Raw genomic sequence first — 17,676 nt, 5'->3', positions numbered from 1 at the left:
CTTTAGGAAGAGAAACGGAAGCCAGAAACATGGTGGTGCTGGTCACGCAGATGCAGCCCGCACGCAGGGCCGCAGGCTGGCTCCACGCTGCCCTCCACAGCTGCCCCAGTTGGCCTGGAGCGTTGGGTCTGTTCTCTCGTTCACTCATTAAACTAGCAGCCCTCACGCCCCCAACAGCTGGGGTGCGGGCGCTGAGTCCCTAGGTGACCTTGACAAATTAAGAGTCGTAACGTTTTAAGATCGGCTGCACTTAAATGGGGCCGCGTTCACATCCACCCAGACAGGTTTCTACAGAAACAGGAGGAAGTGATGGTGGACACCACCCGGGGCTCACGGGGTCCCACCGACCACGTGCAGGAGGGGATCCAAGCCCCACCCGGGCACAGGAAACAGGACTGCGCTCGGGGGCAGCCAGCGGCCAGGCTGCCGTGAAGTTTTCTACCATCGGGCAGTGTCCACTCGGGTTCTCCATCCCTGTTTCAAAAAAGACCCAGAGAGGGACTTCCCTGGGGGTCCAGTGGCTGAGACTCTGTGCTCCCAATGCAGGGTTCGATCCCTGGCCAGGGAACTAGATCCCACACGCCGCAATGAAGATCTGTGTGCTGCAACTGAGCCAGATAACAAACAGCAGAAAAACAGGCCCAGAGAAACTAGAACCACACGGAACGTGGAATGAGCCACAGGGACACGGAAGGAGCAGGCCACAGGTGTAGGGGTGCATTCAGGGCTGGGGGTCAGAGCTCGGCCGTGGGGACGGGAGCTCCACCTCCAAGGACATGCAGCAGTGGTCCTTCATCTCTCCCGGGACCAGCCTGAGAAATCCGTGTTCGTCATCGTCCGGTCAGACCGGAGTTGCCCGCCTGGGTTCCATGAGCCCGAGCTCCCCGGATAATAAACCAGTGTGACAAGGGGAAAAAGTGAAAACGTTAGTCACTCAGTCTTGTCCGACTCTTTGTGACCCCCGTGGATTGATTGTAGTCCGCCAGGCTCCTCTGTCCGTGAAATTCCTCAGGCGAGTAGCCATTCCCTTCTCCAGGGGGATCTTCCGACCCAGGGATGAAACCCAGGTCTCTTGCATTGCATTTACCATCTGAACTACCAGGGAAGCCCCTGATAAATAGGTAACGGGAATCAAGTGCAAAGGGCTTCTGGGGTCTGTAGTTGGTTTGGGAGATGCGGGGTTAAACCAAACTTGTAAGTTTCCTTAAGGAAACTTAAACTCCCCCCGCTCCCCCCACCGAGCTCCCAGACGATGAAGGGGCCCACATGCATCGTGCCTTCCAGGGGCGCCAAGCGTGGGCTGCTGCCCCGGCTCACCGGAGCAGCACCTGAATTTTGCAGATTTGAGCTCTCACGCACGCTCCCCACTCCCCTTCCCCTGCCCTCTGGGAGCTGCTGAGACAGGTGATGGAGGAGCCCCTGCGGAGAACTAAACGCCCAGGAGGGGCACCAGGGCTTATCGGGCGGCTGGCCCTGGAGGTTTCCTGTGGCCCGAGAGGTTAGGAACGCAGTCTCCAGCTGGGGTTTCTCTTGCTCCCAGTCCTCGCCCTGGGATTAACCACAGCGTCTTTTCAGGGACGATTTCAGGCACACAGGGCCCTTTCATTCCCTTTCTCTTGGTACCTCGGACCGAATCGGCAGCTCCTGTGAACGCAGTTAAGTTGAAAAATGACCCACCCGTTAAAAAAGCTGTGCTTGCTTCCTGGGCAAGGACGTTTGCAAAGTCTGGAGAGGGATGGAGGCAGCCTGCCTGCTGGTGACTGCCCCGAGGCGGAGTGCTCTGACCGCCCTTGCCCCGGCCCCTGCGTCCAAGCACGCTGTTAACTGAGGCGAGGAAGCCGGTCCGCGCTCCCAGGACAGGTGCTGCCTTTGGTCTGGGTTTGCAAGACACTCTGCGCCAGAGGCCTTGGCCAGGGCCGACTGTGTCCCCTGGGGACGCCTAGCAACGCCTGGGGACGTCCCAGCAGGAGGGGGGCTGTTCAGCCTCCAGGGCGTCTCACAAAGAGACTTTCCGATCCTGAAGTCGGCCTCGCCCCTCATGCTGTGACCCAGACACACCCCTGAGGTTTGTGGCTGAAAGGATGCTGAGGTTTCTGCCCGAGGTTCCTGGGGATGAGCTCGCTGCCACCATCAAGGCCGCTCTGTTCACCCCGCATGAAAACGCGCTCTTCTCTCTGCAGAACCTGCGAGCCAGGAGCAACAAGGAGGCCAAGGACCAGACGACCAAGAACTCTCTGGAAAGTGAGTTCTCAGTGCCGAGGCCCCTGCGTGCTCCCTGGGGGAGTTGTGGGGGGTGGCTGCTGCGAGGGGACAGGGCGCCCAGCCGGGCCCCCCTGTGCTGCTGCAGACCTCCAGTCACGAGGAAGGGAGCAGGGAGTGGGCAGGACCTGTGGCCGCCGCCAGGGATCACGCGGGACGCCCCCCGGGCCTCTCAGCGCCATGGTGTCGTCCAGCAACCTTGTGGGGGACCGTATTGTCCCTTCTTCCAGATGACGCAGCGGGTTTAGGATAGAAGGACCCGTGTAGAGGGCGGGTCCCGAGTGGCTGGGCAGGGGTCAGAGCCGAGCGGCAAGGCCCCCAGGCCGGTGTTTGCCCTCCTCCCTCTGGGCAGAGTGGGCTCAGGAATGAGAAGGTCCTCCTCACTCCTGGCTGTTAGGGTCTCGGGAGGATGTTCACTCACAGAGCACAGCACGTGTGATAGGAGCCGGGCCAGAGCTCCACCCCGCTCCGAGCCGGTCTCCCCCACGTCTGTGAAATGGGGTGAGTGCACAGCTTGCGCTGCCCGAGGGGGTCACGGGCAGAGGTGCCCCCGACACAGGAAAACACAGCGAGTCCCGTGCCCGCAACGGGCCATGCCAGCCACGGAGCAGAGGGGGCAGCCCGACCACTGGGGCTCCAGGCCGCTGCGTCCAGGGGTCCAAAAATGCCCGTAAGGCAGCTGAAGATGCTGCTCGCTCGGCCAAGGCCGGCACAGTCTGCACGCGTGAATACTAGAAAGCAAATGAGCTGACCCACCGGTTCAACCGGGAGCTGTGTCTCAGCGCCAGGCCTGGGTCCGCGTGGAGACCAGCTGGCTGTTCTGCCCACAGGGACTCACGCCAGCCCATCCTCCCAGGGACCTGCGCTGGCCCATCCTCCCAGGGAGCCGCCTGGCTCCCTGACCCCCGCCTTTGAGTGCTTGCTGCCGAGGCAGCCTCTCAGGCTTGGGTCCCGGATCAGCCCCAGACCCGGCGCTGACGTCACGGACCGAAAGCCCACAGTGACATCCCCAGCCTTCCAAGGCGCCAGGTTCCCCACCGGTCCCCAGGCAGAGGGGAGGTGGGGTACCCTGGGGATGTGGGCTGGGGGCCACCCCCTCCTCCACCCTTGCAGCCAGGGCGGGCGGTCGGCCTCCTGCACATGCGACCTCTCATCCCCTGCCTGTCTCCCCACAGCCCTGCTGTACAAGCCCGTGGACCGGGTGACCCGGAGCACGCTGGTCCTGCACGTGAGTCCCCGGGGCCCGGGGCCTCTGTGCCCCAGGGCTCTTGGCTTCTGCTGTCTTGGGGCTGGAGCCGCTGTTGGTCAGCTCTGCTCACCTGCCCTCTTTCCTGCCCTGCAGCTGTACTGAGCATGCAGGAGTGAGGCGCCTCTCCTTTCCCGGGCTCCTGGGGTGGGGGTGGTCCGGGGCTCCCGGTGCCTCATCAGAGCAGGCACAGGTGGGGAGGGGCTCGAGAATGGAGACGCTCTCCCGAGGGAGGGGGCAGGGCACGGATGCCAGGTGCGCGCCTGGGCTGCGGTCGGACCACACCCTCCACCAGATGGACAGTGCGTGAGGGGGCCCGCCCAGCAGGGCTGCTCCTGAGGACAGCGGGGAGTCACTCACACGTTGTTAAGTGACCGTCATTCAGTGTGTGCGTGCTCAGTCATGTCCAACTCTTTTCGACCCTCTGGACGGTAGCCTGCAAGGCTCCTCTGTCCGTGGGATTCTCCAGGCAAGGATACTGGAGTGGGTTGCTGTGCCCTCCTCCAGGGGATCTTCCCGACCCAGGGATCGAACCCACGTCTCTTACATCTCCTGTGTTGGCAGGTGGGCTCTTTAACACTCGCGCCGCCTGGGCAGCCTGGTCATCTTAATACCGAGAAACAAAAGCAGAGGAAAGAAGGCCCCCAGCCCTACTGCCCGGCGACCCTATCCATAGGTCTTTAGAGCAAGTCTTACGCACGCATTTTTTAAAAAATGGACGACCAGCTCGCAGAAGCCTATAAAAGTGTGCGTTTCCTTTCCTGCTCCCTGCCCACAATGAACCCACCACCGGAGGGTCCTTAATGCTGACACACGTGACGTATTTTAATCGCTCGGAGACGTGCTGGGCCCGCCGTTCCGTGCCTGCTGTCGGCCCCCGTGTGCTGCGTCAGGCCGGTGGCGCCCCAGGCAGCTCTGCCTCGTTCTTCTCCGAGCTGCGCGGTTTCCCACGCACTGCTCGTTTCGTAATGTCTTACGTCTCAGAGACTTCGTGGATGGAGGCAGACGAGCTGAGATTGGCGGTTTGCACACGTTTGCCAGGCTCTGGCGCTGGAGCCCTGGAGGCCCTTCCTTTGACCCCCTGGCAGCGATGAGCTCAGGCCTGGCGGAGGGGCTGGCCTGGGACCCCCACGCCGGAGTCTCCCCTGACTTGTCTCGTCTCCCCAGGCTCTTGTTGCCATAGGATTTGGGAGCCAAGAGGGTTCTGTGTCTCTGGACCAGAGAGCCGTTGACTTTTGAGCTCAGATTATGGGCATCCCCCATGGAGAGGAATTCCCAGGCTCTGATCTAAGAGAGCAGGAGTCGGGAAGGTTGGGGGCTTTCTGCTGACCTCACACAGGCCAGCGCCCCCCGGGTGGTCTCGGTGGACACGAAACACATCCAGAGGCGGTTTCGCTTGACGCCACCACACACGAGGGGGCACCACTGGCATCGAGTGGGCAGAGGCCAGTGATGGTGCCAGTCTCCTGCAGGGCATGGGGCCGCCCCCACCCAGAGTTTCCTGGCCCTGGCTGCAGAAACCTGCCCCAGAGCCGCAGTGTGGAGCCTCTCTCAGCAGCGTGCAAACAGCATTGGCTTGTGGGCTCCGCTCGGGACCTCCCCTAGGGGTGGTGCTCCACCACGCGGCCCCGGCTGTCAGAAGGGTGGCCCCGGGTCCCCCCCCCACCCAGCCCCAGAGTGTCTGCAGCTCGCACGGCCAATGGACCCAGCGGCTCTGACTCGACCCTTCCCCCGATGCAGGACTTGCTGAAACACACGCCCCCCAGCCACCCTGACCACCCGCTGCTGCAGGACGCCCTCCGCATCTCGCAGAACTTCCTGTCCAGCATCAACGAGGAGATCACGCCCCGCCGGCAGTCCATGACCGTGAAGAAGGGAGAGGTGAGTGCAGTGGCCACTGCCCCGGCGGGGGACACCGGGCCCCACTGTGTCCCTGCAGCTCAGCACAGCAGAGACGCCTGACCCTGGGGGCCCTTGACCCTGGCAGGGTGGACCCCGGCCGGCGGGCGGGGCGTCCAGGTGGGGTTGCAGGGATGTGGTGGCCTTGCTGCGGGGGTTGTGTCCAGAGCCCCCCACACTTCTGCTGGATCGGGGTCCCAGAGGTGGGCCAGAAGGCAGATGGCATTTGTCTGCCTGGAGACCGCTCCGTGCTCCCCTGGGTGTTCTTTCACAATGAGACGGTTGACAGCGGGTTTAAGGACTTCCCGGGCAAGAAAGGGAGCGGGGCGTGGTATGTTCGTAGCTGAGAACGGGGTTGACGTCCTCTGGGGGGTTCCCCTTCCCCTCCTCTCCCCCCGCCACACCGAGAGCCCCTCTTGCCCTCCGTTGTCCCTGGAGGCGAGAGTGTGGCGCAGAGGGGCCAGGTGCCGCCCTGGCTGCCTCCACCCTTCCCAGGAGGGGCCTGCCCATGCCAGGCAGCTTGCAGTAAGATGGCAGAGGTGTGCCAGTCAGGGGGTGGCGTCCAGCGTGAGCACCCTTTGCTGGACATGTGCCGGGGTGGGAGCAGGCAGGGACGGGGCATGTGGGCCGGGCGGTGAACCTGACCGTCGCCACTGCTGGGAGCCGCTTCCTCCCCTTCCTGCTCCTTTGAGTCCCCCAGGCTCGGTGGTGCCCAGTCTGACCCACCGGGCACTCGGGGCAGCCAGCAAGTGGCTCTCGGCCCGAAGCTCCTAATCTCTGGGGGAAGTCGTGCATGCGTGCCCAGCCTCCCTGGTCACAAGTTCACGTGACCTCAGCAGACATGAGAGTTGCTTCCGCCAAGACAGCCTTGCCATGGCTGTCTCCCCTCCCGGGAAGCGGCTTCAGGGTACGTCGAGTCTGTGCCGTGCCTCCCGCTGCAGCGGGCATCCCCGAGGAGACGAGCCTTCCTGCTCCTTCGATCGCTGGAAGCAGCTGCCTTTGGTCAGGTGTCGCCTGCAGCCGGCAGTCTGGCCCTTGTTCCTGGGTCTCCAGTCACGGCCTCCTTCCGCGGGGACCACGGCTGGGGGACGGTCCGCCTCTCAGCTGGAGGTTGGGCGCCCTCTGCTGGCGACGTCCAGTAGCTGAGCCCGTTCAGGTCCCCCTCCAACTCACAGAAGGTCCCCCAGTCTTGCCTCCTGGGCTGGAGAACCTTCTGCCGAGTCCCTGCCGAGGGGACATCGCCCCGTTTGTCCCTCGAGGACTTCAGCATCTGGGACCTGCACACACCCCGCCGTCAGATGCCCACACCCCCACACCCCCCGGGGGCACAGGTGGGCGGAGGGCGGTGACCCCATGTCGTGGCTTGGCTCGCAGGCAGCCCTCCCGCCCTTGCACATACGGTGCGGTCGGCATGGGCAGTGCCCGTGTGAACCATCCGCGCTCTGTGCCAGGGCCTGGCGGGCTGCTGTGAGCCCACCCGAACGTGATGGTGACATGGGTGTTGGGGGGGGGGGGCCAGCCCAGGCTGCACTCGCTTCTGGGGGGGCTCTGGCTGAGCGTTGGCAGGGGGTTCAGAGAGGCACAGCCTCCCCAAGAAGAATCTAGGGTTCGGGTGCCCGGACCTGCTGGGGGGCTGTGGTGAGGCGGCTCTGGAGTTCTGCATGATGAGCGGGCCTGACACTCTGCACCGCCCCACACCCGCCCCAGCCATTGCAGACTTGGGGGGAGGCGTTGTGCTTTCTGAGGGGCCTTCCCTGAGGCTGGGTGAGCAGGGTCCCTCTCCCCCTGGGCACAGAGCCCTGAGTCCCTGCTTGCTTTCTGCACTGGCGGGGGTGGGTGGCGGAGCTCCCTGTCTGTAAAATGGGCACAAGGACCCTCCCCCAGGGTGTGGTGGGGCAGCCTCTCCGCCTGTCCTCGGCACGGCACAGCCTTGGTCCAGGTGACGAGGTGGTGGCCGCTGGTTGTCGGCTGGCGACCGACCTACCACCCCACGCCCTGGACCTGTGCGAGCTAGGGACACCCGCCCCTCTGTTTCAGGGAAGCCGCCGGGGCAGAGGCGCAGGGCTTGCCGGGGCACCGGTGCCTCGAGTCCGCCTGCTGTTCAAGGCCTCCTTGGGGCTCGGGGCCTGCATTAGACACGTGACCCCTGTGTGGGCTTCTGTACATCAGCGGGCTGTGACCTGAGAAGGACTGGAATGCAGGGTCCCAACTGGGGGACCCCTGCCCGGCCTTCTGATGCCCGCAAATCCGGGCCTGGCCTTGAGCGTGACCGCCCCCCTCTCTGAGTCCTCCCGGCCCTGCCCCACCCCACTCACCAGGCGGCTGTCCGCCCTCAGCAACGGGCCCTTCTTGCTGGTCCCCCACACGAGATTGTCCCCTCTTCTGGCCTGCCTCCCGCCCAGGTGTCCAGGGCTGTTCTGGGGAGGGAGGCCCGGGCCGCCCTTGCTCAGACGGGCTCTCCAACCCCCGGGCTGCGCCGTGCCCTCCAGCCTCTACGCCGGCGGCCGAGACCCTGTCCACGCACCCTCCCCCACAGGCCGTGTGCCCCGGGCGCTTGGGGACTTTAATGGACAGAGGGCAAGGGGTTTGAGGTGTTTGCAGGTGGAGGGGGCGCTGGGGGGTGGAGGTGGGGGTCGGAAGCCCCGACCCCTGCCCTGCCCACGCCCCCTCGCCCTGACCATGCCCCTCTCGCCCTGCCCACAGCACCGGCAGCTGCTCAAGGACAGCTTCATGGTGGAGCTGGTGGAGGGGGCCCGCAAGCTGCGGCACGTCTTCCTCTTCACAGACCTGCTGCTCTGCACCAAGCTCAAGAAGCAGAGCGGGGGGTGAGTGACCGTGTGGCCCCCTGGCCCGGCGGAGGGTCCAGGGCACCCGGGGCGGTTTCTACAGAAGGAAACTGGGTGTTCTTGCCAGTCAGCTTGCAGAGGTCATCCCCCTGTGGGCCAGGCCACTGTCGTTAAGCTACAGTCTGTTTCCACCTGGAACGCGGTGCCAGGCTCATGGTCAGAGGTCATCATTAGCAGATGTCCTGGGTCAGCGTGAGTGACTGGGCTGTTGACTCTTAACAGGAACAGGGGAGCCTGACTGTGACCTCAGGGGGGCTGTCAGGTCGTGACCCAGAGAGGTCTGGGGGTGCAGGGTCTGCTGTAGGTGGGGCATGCATGGTGCCTGCCCCGCCCCGGCCCTTGGCAGACATCACCAGCTGATGGCCGAGAACGCGGTGGCCTGTGCAGGGGCAGCAACGGGGGAAGAGACCAGTCACTCAGCTGGGCTCTTCAGCCCCCCTGCTGTCGCTGTGCTGGGTGGGTTCAATCAGAAGAGAGCTTCACCTTCCCTGTCTTGTCTGTCGAGAGGGGGCTTATACTGGGTGGATTTGCAGCCCCTCAAACTGCAGCCCTGGGGGCGTCTGCAGTCCTGTCCTGACTGTCACTGGGGGCCTGGAAGGTCTACCGCGTCAGGATACAGTGGATGAGGCGTGGCAGACCCTGGGCCTGGGTCCCACGCGAGCAGTGCCCCAGCACAGGGGCACCGGGGCCCGGTCGCCAGTGTCCGCTTGTCTCGGGGACCACGGGCAGGGTTTGAAGGTCAGGTAGATGTCATGGCCGTGACCTCAGGGCTCCCAGACTGGAAACAGTGACTTAAGCGGAGGAAGGTGGGCAGCCTGTTCACGTGCCCGCCCCCCCCACCCCACACCCAGCAAAGCCCAGCAGTACGACTGTAAGTGGTACATCCCGCTCACGGACCTCAGCTTCCAGACGGTGGACGAGTCGGAGGCTGCGCCCAGCATCCCCCTGGTGCTGGACGAGGAGCTGGATGCCATGAAGGTCAAGATCTCCCAGATCAAGAGTGACATCCAGAGAGAAAAGGTGCGTGGGGCGGGGGGTGGGCACTAGGCTGGCTCTGCAGCTCCAGGGGCAGCAGCACCTCCCAGCGGGCGAGTTCTGCTGGGCCTCTGACCCACTGCGGGTCTCTGGGACCTGCTGGGGCCCCGAGAGCATTCAGAGCACCAGGCATCCCATCAGACGTGGAGCCGTCCAGGATCGGGTGGGGGGCGGGGGGCGGTCGCCCCACTGTCCCTGTTACAACTGCCCCGATGGGGAGCGAGTCCCAGGTGCGGGATACGGCCCCTCCGGAGGGTCTGACCCGTACCCGGCAGACCCCTGGTTGTTTCTGGAGAGGAGCAGTGTTCTGAAGGAACAGCGAGGGCGAGCCCCCAACCTGTAGGGTCGGTCTGTAGGCACTGTGTGGCAGCCAAGGACGGGGTGGGTCCCCAGAAGGTTGATGTCCAGGGACACCAGCTGCTGCGGTGGGTGCAGCGGGACAGGCGTCCTTCGCAGCCCGCCCCTGCCCGCCCTGCTGCACCACAAACCCCAGGGGATGGGGGGTCCCCGGAGCTCCAGGCTGGCGTGAACTCTGGGTTGTCTGTTTGTCTGGCCGGGGCAGAGTGTCCCAAGGGCTGTCAAGCCCCGTCCATTGCTGCGCGTATCCAGGCTGTGCCCCTGGGTTGGAGGCTTCAGGAGGGCGGTGCACGGCTGGGAGAAGAGAGGGTTTTCCCTGGCAGGTCCTGGGGACACGTCTCGCCCTGCACAGGCCCCTCACTCCCAGGGGACGTGACGTCAAAATGTGCAGACCCGGGAGCAGGGAGGGGCCCTCAGGATCACGACGGGCCCCTGGATGTTGTCCTAAGTTTGGGCAAAGTGACAGAAGGGAGGTCCGTGAGGGGAAGGCCTGTAACCCTCAAGGAGCATGCACTGAGCACGTCTGGCAGCCCGGGCCCGGCCTGGACAGTGCGGCCGAGGCCCTGTCCACGGGCTTCTGTCCTCTGCGGACCGAGGGTCCAGGCCCCTGGGCAGGCTGAGCAGGAGCGCACAGCGCTGGGTCGGGGCTGGACACGTGGCCGCATCCTCTCCCCACAGAGAGCAAACAAGGGCAGCAAGGCCATCGAGAGGCTGAGGAAGAAGCTCTCGGAGCAGGAGTCGCTGCTGCTCCTCATGTCCCCGAATATGGCCTTCCGCGTGCACAGCCGCAACGGGAAGGTGAGTGACCACCGGCCACACTCTGCGGACCATGCCCCTCACAGGCCGCGCCCTGCCCACAGGCCACGCCCATATGACAGCCAGGTCACGCCCACAGGCCGCGCCCCCCCACTACCGGTCACGCCCACAGGCCAAGCCCCTACCCGCCAGTCTCAGCCCTACCTGCCGATCACACCCTGTAGGCCACGCCCCACCTACAGACCACGCCCGACTCGCCAGCCACACCCACGCCCCACCCCTCCGGTTGCCTGTGGTCCCTCTTCGGCCCCAGAAGCTTGTGTGGCCTGGCACACGGACCCCCACAGCTGGGAGATGGCGGGGGCTCCAGGGGCGTCTCCATAGCGTTGGGGGCTCACAGGCTCTCAGCGCAAGGATGCAGTCTGGGAGCCCGTGGGCCTGAAGGGACGCTTCACTTCTACCCTGAGGGCTTTTCTCTGTGGGCATCACGCGCCTGCCCAGGGGCTCTGCGGGGGCCGCTGCCTCCGCGTCAGGGCCCGGGCTGGTGGGCATCAGCCCTCCCCTCGGCACATCCATCCTGGGGACCCGGTGGCCCTGTGCTGCGATGCGTCGCCCTGACCCAGGCGGGCAGGGCGTGCAGGAGCAGGGCTGCAAGTGCACCCCACTACCCCCCAGCTCTGACGCCGGCAGCGCGGGGCTGTGGGCGCCCCTAGTGGGTTCGCTGCCGGCTGCACGTGATGGCCGGGACGGAGCCCGGTCCCTGGGTGCCCGGTCAGCGAGGTGGCGATAACTGGGGTGTGCTCTCCTGCTGCCCCCAGAGTTACACGTTCCTGATCTCCTCCGACTACGAGCGGGCCGAGTGGAGAGAGAACATCCGGGAGCAGCAGAAGAAATGTGAGTGGCCCCCGGGCCGGGCTGTGGGCTCCAGGTGTGGGTTCAGGACTTTGGCACTGTGGTCTCTGACCTCGTTTTCCCCAGCGGGCTGGGCCGTGGGACTCATCCAAGTGAGGTGTGCCTTGGAGCCCTGACACACGAGATGGTTGAGGAGGGGCTGTCCTGAAAGGACCCCGTGCTCTCCATGACTGCCCACCGCCAGCCTGCCCTCTGACCTGTGAACCCTGCCTGCACCTGGGGCTCCCCCACCCCCGCCTCACCTGCCCCCCACCCCGCAGATGCCCGCTGGGCGGCCACACCCTGCTGGCCCTGCTCCCCTGTGCTTGACCGCTGTCGGGCCGGGGCGCCCAGCCCGAGCCAGGACGGGCCCTTCTCTGGGCGCTTCCCTGTGTATTAGCGGGTCTCTTCTGCTCAGCTCACAGCTGTCCCATGCTGCCTGGCTGCCTTCAGGGCTGGAGGGCAGGCCCTGCCCGGGACCTGGGGCTGCGGCCGCCTGCTTCCCTCCTCTGCTCCCCGCCGCCCCCCACCCCGTGACTCGGGACTCCTGAGCCATTCTGGCTGAGAGCTTCCCACCTGTGCCTCTTGCAGGGGCAGCCAGGCTGAGCCCTGCATCCCGGGTAGGCGGGGGGCTCCACACGCCTCTGCCCTGTCCCTCGCAGGGCACCGTCTCTGGGGACGGGGTGCTCCTGGCAGCTCTGACAGCTGGTGCCTGGACCCGGCCCATGTTCCCATCACGGGTGTCCAGTTGTAACCAGAGGTCCAGACCACTTACAGCGTCTGTCCTCTGCTCAAAAGTGAGCTCTGTTCCCCCACCTGGTGGAGAGACGGGGGCGCAGCGGATAGAGCTGCACTGGGTGTCTGGGGAGACCCCACAGGAAGCTGCCCCGGGTCGCCCCTCACGACTGCCATACGGCCAAGCCGAGGTGGCAGGCGACCCTGTGTGAGCATCTTGCTAAGATTCCCTCCACACCCCCCGGGCCACGCCTCCCCATCCCTTAGCGGCTCCTCCCTGGGAGCACGTGGACGCTGTGGGCCTCCTCACCGGGGTGTGCTGAGGGCCCGCTGCGAGGGTAGCTGGAAAAAATGCTCCAGGGGGTCCCGGGGTTCTGAGGAGCCGGGTGGACTCACTGGCTGGCACCCCTGTGCCCCCATCTCAGGTTTCAAGAGCTTCTCGCTGACGTCCGTGGAGCTGCAGATGCTGACGAACTCGTGTGTCAAACTGCAAACTGTCCACAGCATCCCGCTGACCATCAACAAGGAAGGTGGGCTGCCCCACCCCACACCCTCCAGGCCGCCGTTCCTTACTGCTGTTGGAGCTGCCCTGGGGCCGGGGACCTCCATGCCTGGGCTTGTGTGTGCTCCTGTCGGCTTCTCCCTGGAGTGGACAGGACAAGCTGGGGTGACCCAGGGGACCGGAGACTTGGTCCTGAGTCCCGAGCGGCTCCTCAGACCCTCTGTGCTCCGGTCTGGCCCTGCTCCCCATCCCCCCACGTGTGGTCGTGCCGCACCTGCATTCACTGTTACACTCGTGCACACGCGCTTGCACACAAGATCGTGCTCTGCACACTGCGCCTCATCCACGTGACGTGCTCCCCAGCCCCTCTCCTGTCCCGAGAGCCCGTCACGTCTCGTCTCCGTCCCTGGTTTGCCCACGTTGTGAACGTAGCACTCGATCCTAAGGCCGAGTGGAGGCCACAGCAGATGTGTTTCTGCTCACGTTGTCGCCTGGTCCCCCGCTAACCGAGTGACAGTCACGCGGTGCCCCCCCCCCAGCCCCGAGAGGGTCCCTGAAGCAGAGCCCAGCTCCTGCCTGCCCCTCCCAGGAGGACGGGCGCTCACCTCTCTGGTCTCTTGCACAGATGACGAATCTCCTGGGCTCTACGGGTTCCTGAATGTCATCGTCCACTCTGCCAGCGGCTTTAAGCAGAGTTCAAGTAGGTGGCTGGTGTGGGGAGTAAGGTGGCCGGACCCTGAGCCGGAGGGCGCGGGGACCCGGGAGGTGGCTGACCGCCCGGAGGTGTGGTGCTCGCTCACGCCCGCTGGGAGTGGGGTTGCTTTCCAGGGTGGACCTTGCCTCTGCCTGCTTCTGGCTCTTCAGATTCTGGGAGCTGGGAGCTGCCCCCTGCAGGCAGGTCGTGCAATTGTAGAGGTCAGGTTTCGCGACAGACAAGGAAATCAGTCCTGAGTGTTCCTCGGAAGGACTGATGCTGAAGCTGAAACTCCAATACTTTGGCCACCTGATGCGAAGAGCTGACTCATTGGAAAAGACTCTGATGCTGGGAAAGATTGAGGGCAGGAGGAGAAGGGGGTGACAGAGGATGAGGTGGTTGGATGGCATCACCGACTCAGTGGACATGAGTTTGAGTGAACTCGGGGAGTCGGTGATGGACAGGGAGGCCTGGTGTGCTGTAGTCCATGGGGTTGCAAAGAGTTGGACATGACTGAGCGACTTGAACATCAACACAATGCAGCCTAGGTCTCCAGGAGGCTGAGGGCTGGCACCCTGACCCTGGTGCTGGAGAGATTTTGCTGCTCTGATGTGCCAAAGGGGTACCCTTTTAATCCCTCCCCTCGGGGCCATCTGTCCCAGCCACTCGGGAGCGGTGAGGGTTGGTCACGCTGCGGCGCAGGCTCGGCACACACTCGCCTGCCAGCCTGACCCCCGAGCTCTTAGGGCCCCGTGGAGGAGGACGCGGGGCAGGCACCCTTCTGACCGTGCCATCGTCACTACAAAACCGAACCAGACGTGCCTGACGAGCCCCAGAAGAGAAGCTGTTTCCAGGCCGGGTGGATATGATCAGGGCTTTGTATCCAGGATCTATCGAGAAGGCTTACAGTGCGATGCCTGAGACAGCCCAGCCTTTTAAAAATGAACAAAAGATTTGGATAGACGGAAAAAGCAGATTTATAGATTTGTGGTTGAATGGGAAAAATGGGAAGAGGTCTTTTTAGGAGTGATGGAAGTGCACTAAAACTGAAGGCGGTGACGCCTGCAGAACTCCGTAAACTCACCCAAGAGCACCCACTGGACGCTCACAGTGGGTGAGTGTGAAGGTACAGTCGTTCATACCTCAGTAGAGCCATTCGTTAAAGGAAGCAACACAACTTCTGGTGGATAAGTTAAAACTATAACTAGATTTGAATAAGCCTGAATACTTATTCAAATACACATTTTCGCTTTGCCCTATAGTAACTTTATTAATAGGGCTTCTCTGGGGCTCAGACGGTAAAGAATCTGCCTGCGATGCAGGAGACCCAGGTTCCATCCCTGGGTCAGGAAAGATCTGCTGGAGAAGGGAAGGGCTATCCACTCCAGTACTCTTGCCTGGAGAACTTCATTAATACCCCAATGAACCGAGCCCCCGTCCACGGCCCTACCCCACTTCCCTCCCAGCGCCGAGCTGCTGTCCGTGAGCAGGGGAGCGAGTGTCGTGACGGGTGCTGGCTTCTGGCTGCACCCGTGTGACGTGAGGCTGTCTTGATGGCACCATTTTGGTGTCTTGTTTTAGAAAGAAAACCGAGAACTCTCCAGGTGGTCTCGCGCTTCCACTGCAGGGCATGTGGGGCACCGCTTCCATCCTGGGTTGGGGTCCCAAGATCCCGCAGACGTCAGAGCGCTACCAAAAAAACCCAAGACACTTTTTTTCTTTATGATTTAGAAAATAACACCTGCTTTTCTGAGAGAGATGGCTGACAAAGGGCCATGTGGTCAGTCCCGCTCTCCGTGTGCCCCCTAGGTCTGTACTGCACCCTGGAGGTGGATTCCTTCGGCTACTTTGTAAATAAAGCCAAGACACGCGTCTACAGGGACACAGCCGAGCCCAATTGGAACGAGGTGAGGCCCCACTTCCCGGCAAACGAGGTGCTCCGTCCACGGGCTCTGACCCTGAGGGCTTCCCTGCCGGCCTCTGTGCCAGCAGCCGTTCCCGGAATCTCCCGAGGGAGCAGGCGGGCCAGGAGATTTTATCTCCGTGTTCCTGAGAATTCGCCTGCACACACACACCCCTCTTCCCCCCACCGCCAGTGACGGAGACACTTGTTTTGCTGGCAGAGCATCTGGAAAAAGAGCTTCGAAGGGCTTCTTAGCATTAAGGCCCCTATTATTGCCGAGTGTTTATCTGGAAGGTTTCCATGGTGTTTTTGCTTGGAAATTGGAATGAGCCTTGGGCGCCGTGACACTCGAGGCCCGGAAGCCGGAGCTCTGCTCCTGGGGTGGGGGTTGCCTCGCTGGGCTGGAGAGGACCCTGGTCTCTGTGATCATTAGACGTGCCACACGCCGCCCTCAGAGCGCGGGCCTGGGGAGCCGGCGGACCTGCCTGGTCGTGAGAACACCGGGCGCCAGGGCTGTCCGGGGTGGGGCAGGGGGTGTCGGAGCCAGGCGGACCCATGCAGGAGGGCGTGACCCTGCAGAGGCAGCGCATGCCGGGCTCTGGACACCACCGAGGGGCTGCAGAGACCGAGCTTGGGCTGAGGGGCTTCTGGGCGGCCCACCACCCTGGCTGCACGTGTGGGCTGTCTAGGTCCTCGCAGGTTCCCGGCACACGCACCGTTCCTCCCCCCAATTCAGACTCAGAAATACCTGCTCTCCCAACCCCCGACCCCCGTCTCCCCACCAAGAACCCATGCCGGTGAAACCCTGCTGGGAAGCACTGGAGTTCCCGAGGTGCCGTGGGGATGATGGAGGAGGAAGCAGGCCCCACGCACCCACGGCAGACACACCGAGAGCCTGCAGGAGAGCCCTCCTCCCGGGTCCCTCTTTCGCCTCGCCTGGGTCGCCTCCCTGGGTCGATGTTTATTTTTTCCCTTCAAATAGACTGTCCTCGGAGCAGCTCAGCAAAGCTGAGCGCAAAGGACAGAGCGCTCCCCTGCCCGCCGACCCTGGCCCCCAGGTGTCAACCCACCTGGAGGGCGCTGGTCGTGATCAGTGGGCCCCCAGAGCCCACAGCGGGTCTGCGTTTGTAACCAGCCACCCCCCCCACTCCCACACCCCGCCCCGGGGCCTCTGCTGCAGGTGGTTCGGGGACCACCCTGTGCGAGATGCCGGCTCCCGGAGCTTGGGTTAGGCATGAGAGGCGCCCAGAGCTTCCGGAAGCTCCCAGACTAGCCGGTGGTGTGATGTTCACGGGGCACCGGCTGCTGAGGGTCTGCACTGTGGGGCGACAGTGGGGAGGGTCTCGCCGCGGGGCCTCAGGGGAGCTGTCTGTGCGGGAAGGGGCTGCTGTTCAGAGGCCCCTTTGGCCAGCAGCGCTGGCCGCCCCTCCGTGGGGCCTGCCCAGTAACCTGGGGGCTTTCCTCCTCTCTCGGGGCGCAGGAGTTTGAGATCGAGCTGGAAGGCTCGCAGACCCTGAGGATCCTGTGCTACGAGAAGTGTTACCACAAGACCAGGCTCGCCAAGGAGGACGGTGGGGAGAGCACGGACCGGATTGTGGGCAAGGGCCAGGCACAGGTGAGGTGGCCCCTCCGCTCCCCGTGGGCTCCCCGCCTCCGGGTGCTCTGTGCTCTTCCTGTTTGACGCCCGGAGACACCAAGGCGGGGGATGGGGGACACAGTGAGGCAGTCCCGGCTCTGAATCGTCGGCATGGGAGACCTGGGCTGGCGCCGTCGTGGGTCCCTTTCCGCCCCAGCCTGTCTGTCACTCAGCGTCTTGTCCCCAAAGGAATTCCAGCTCTACCTGTTTTTCCAGGATGCCTTGTGCCACCCTGGCCTCTGGAGAGCCTGAGGTGGCGCCCTGCAGGGTTGCCCTTGGCAGTCAGGAGCCACCTCTAATTGGAAAAACCTGAGACTCTGAGTCTCCCCGCCTGGCGCCCCCTCTTTGGCGTGTAGACCCCACTTCCAGGCCTGCAGCCGCCTCCCTCTGTGGGCGGGCGCCGGTCCCCCCACCAGCCCCCCGGAGCTGGCAGAGGAGCCCCTGGTGGGTCAGGAGGAAGTCTCACAGAGGACTGGGGAGGGGTCCCCAGGTCCAAGCCCTCTGGGCCCTCAGCCTTCCAAGGACAGGACGTGCCCCCCAGCTCTTGCAGAACCACCCGCCTTGTCCTTCTCACAGCCTCACCTGCACGGCTCTGCACCCCAGAAGGAAGCCCCAGCACCCTCTTTCCTTACGGGGCAGCTGACCAGACCCAGCTAAGGGGGCTCCTGCCTGCCCCGCCCTGGAGGTGGGCCCTGACTGCTCCCCCAGTGCCCTGGGAAGCCCCCCGCCATGAGGCCTCCTGGGGGAGTGGCTGGACGTGCCAGGTAGCCGTGGGAGGACAGGGCTCCCTTCCCCGGTGCAGGAAGTGAAAACCTCCAGGCAGAGAAGGTGACTCACACTCCGCGAGTTCCTCGTCTCGCTGCGACCCTGGGGAGTCCTCGCCTGGCAGGGGGCTCCGTCCCTGCCACGGCTGTCTG

At 64.1% G+C, this 17,676-nt stretch overlaps 1 protein-coding gene across 2 annotated transcripts in view; it reads left to right on the top strand.

Moving 5' to 3' along the window:
• The window catches only part of BCR (BCR activator of RhoGEF and GTPase), an 86,154-nt gene that overhangs the window by 54,056 nt on the left and 14,422 nt on the right, over nucleotides 1–17,676 (top strand). For both annotated transcript variants that reach the window (XM_061385561.1, XM_061385562.1), the window contains exons 6-16: nucleotides 2,181–2,241; nucleotides 3,435–3,487; nucleotides 5,246–5,386; nucleotides 8,108–8,229; nucleotides 9,102–9,270; nucleotides 10,321–10,440; nucleotides 11,217–11,292; nucleotides 12,450–12,554; nucleotides 13,152–13,226; nucleotides 15,030–15,127; nucleotides 16,604–16,738. In XM_061385561.1, the coding sequence (XP_061241545.1) occupies nucleotides 2,181–2,241; nucleotides 3,435–3,487; nucleotides 5,246–5,386; nucleotides 8,108–8,229; nucleotides 9,102–9,270; nucleotides 10,321–10,440; nucleotides 11,217–11,292; nucleotides 12,450–12,554; nucleotides 13,152–13,226; nucleotides 15,030–15,127; nucleotides 16,604–16,738 (1,155 nt within the window). The remainder of the gene's footprint in view (nucleotides 1–2,180; nucleotides 2,242–3,434; nucleotides 3,488–5,245; nucleotides 5,387–8,107; nucleotides 8,230–9,101; nucleotides 9,271–10,320; nucleotides 10,441–11,216; nucleotides 11,293–12,449; nucleotides 12,555–13,151; nucleotides 13,227–15,029; nucleotides 15,128–16,603; nucleotides 16,739–17,676) is intronic.

This window comes from Bos javanicus, chromosome 17, assembly GCF_032452875.1.
Source record: "Bos javanicus breed banteng chromosome 17, ARS-OSU_banteng_1.0, whole genome shotgun sequence".
In the NCBI taxonomy this organism is placed as follows: domain Eukaryota; kingdom Metazoa; phylum Chordata; class Mammalia; order Artiodactyla; family Bovidae; genus Bos; species Bos javanicus.
The sequence above is the reverse complement of the archived record's forward strand: the minus strand, read 5'-3'. Positions and strand labels throughout refer to the sequence as shown.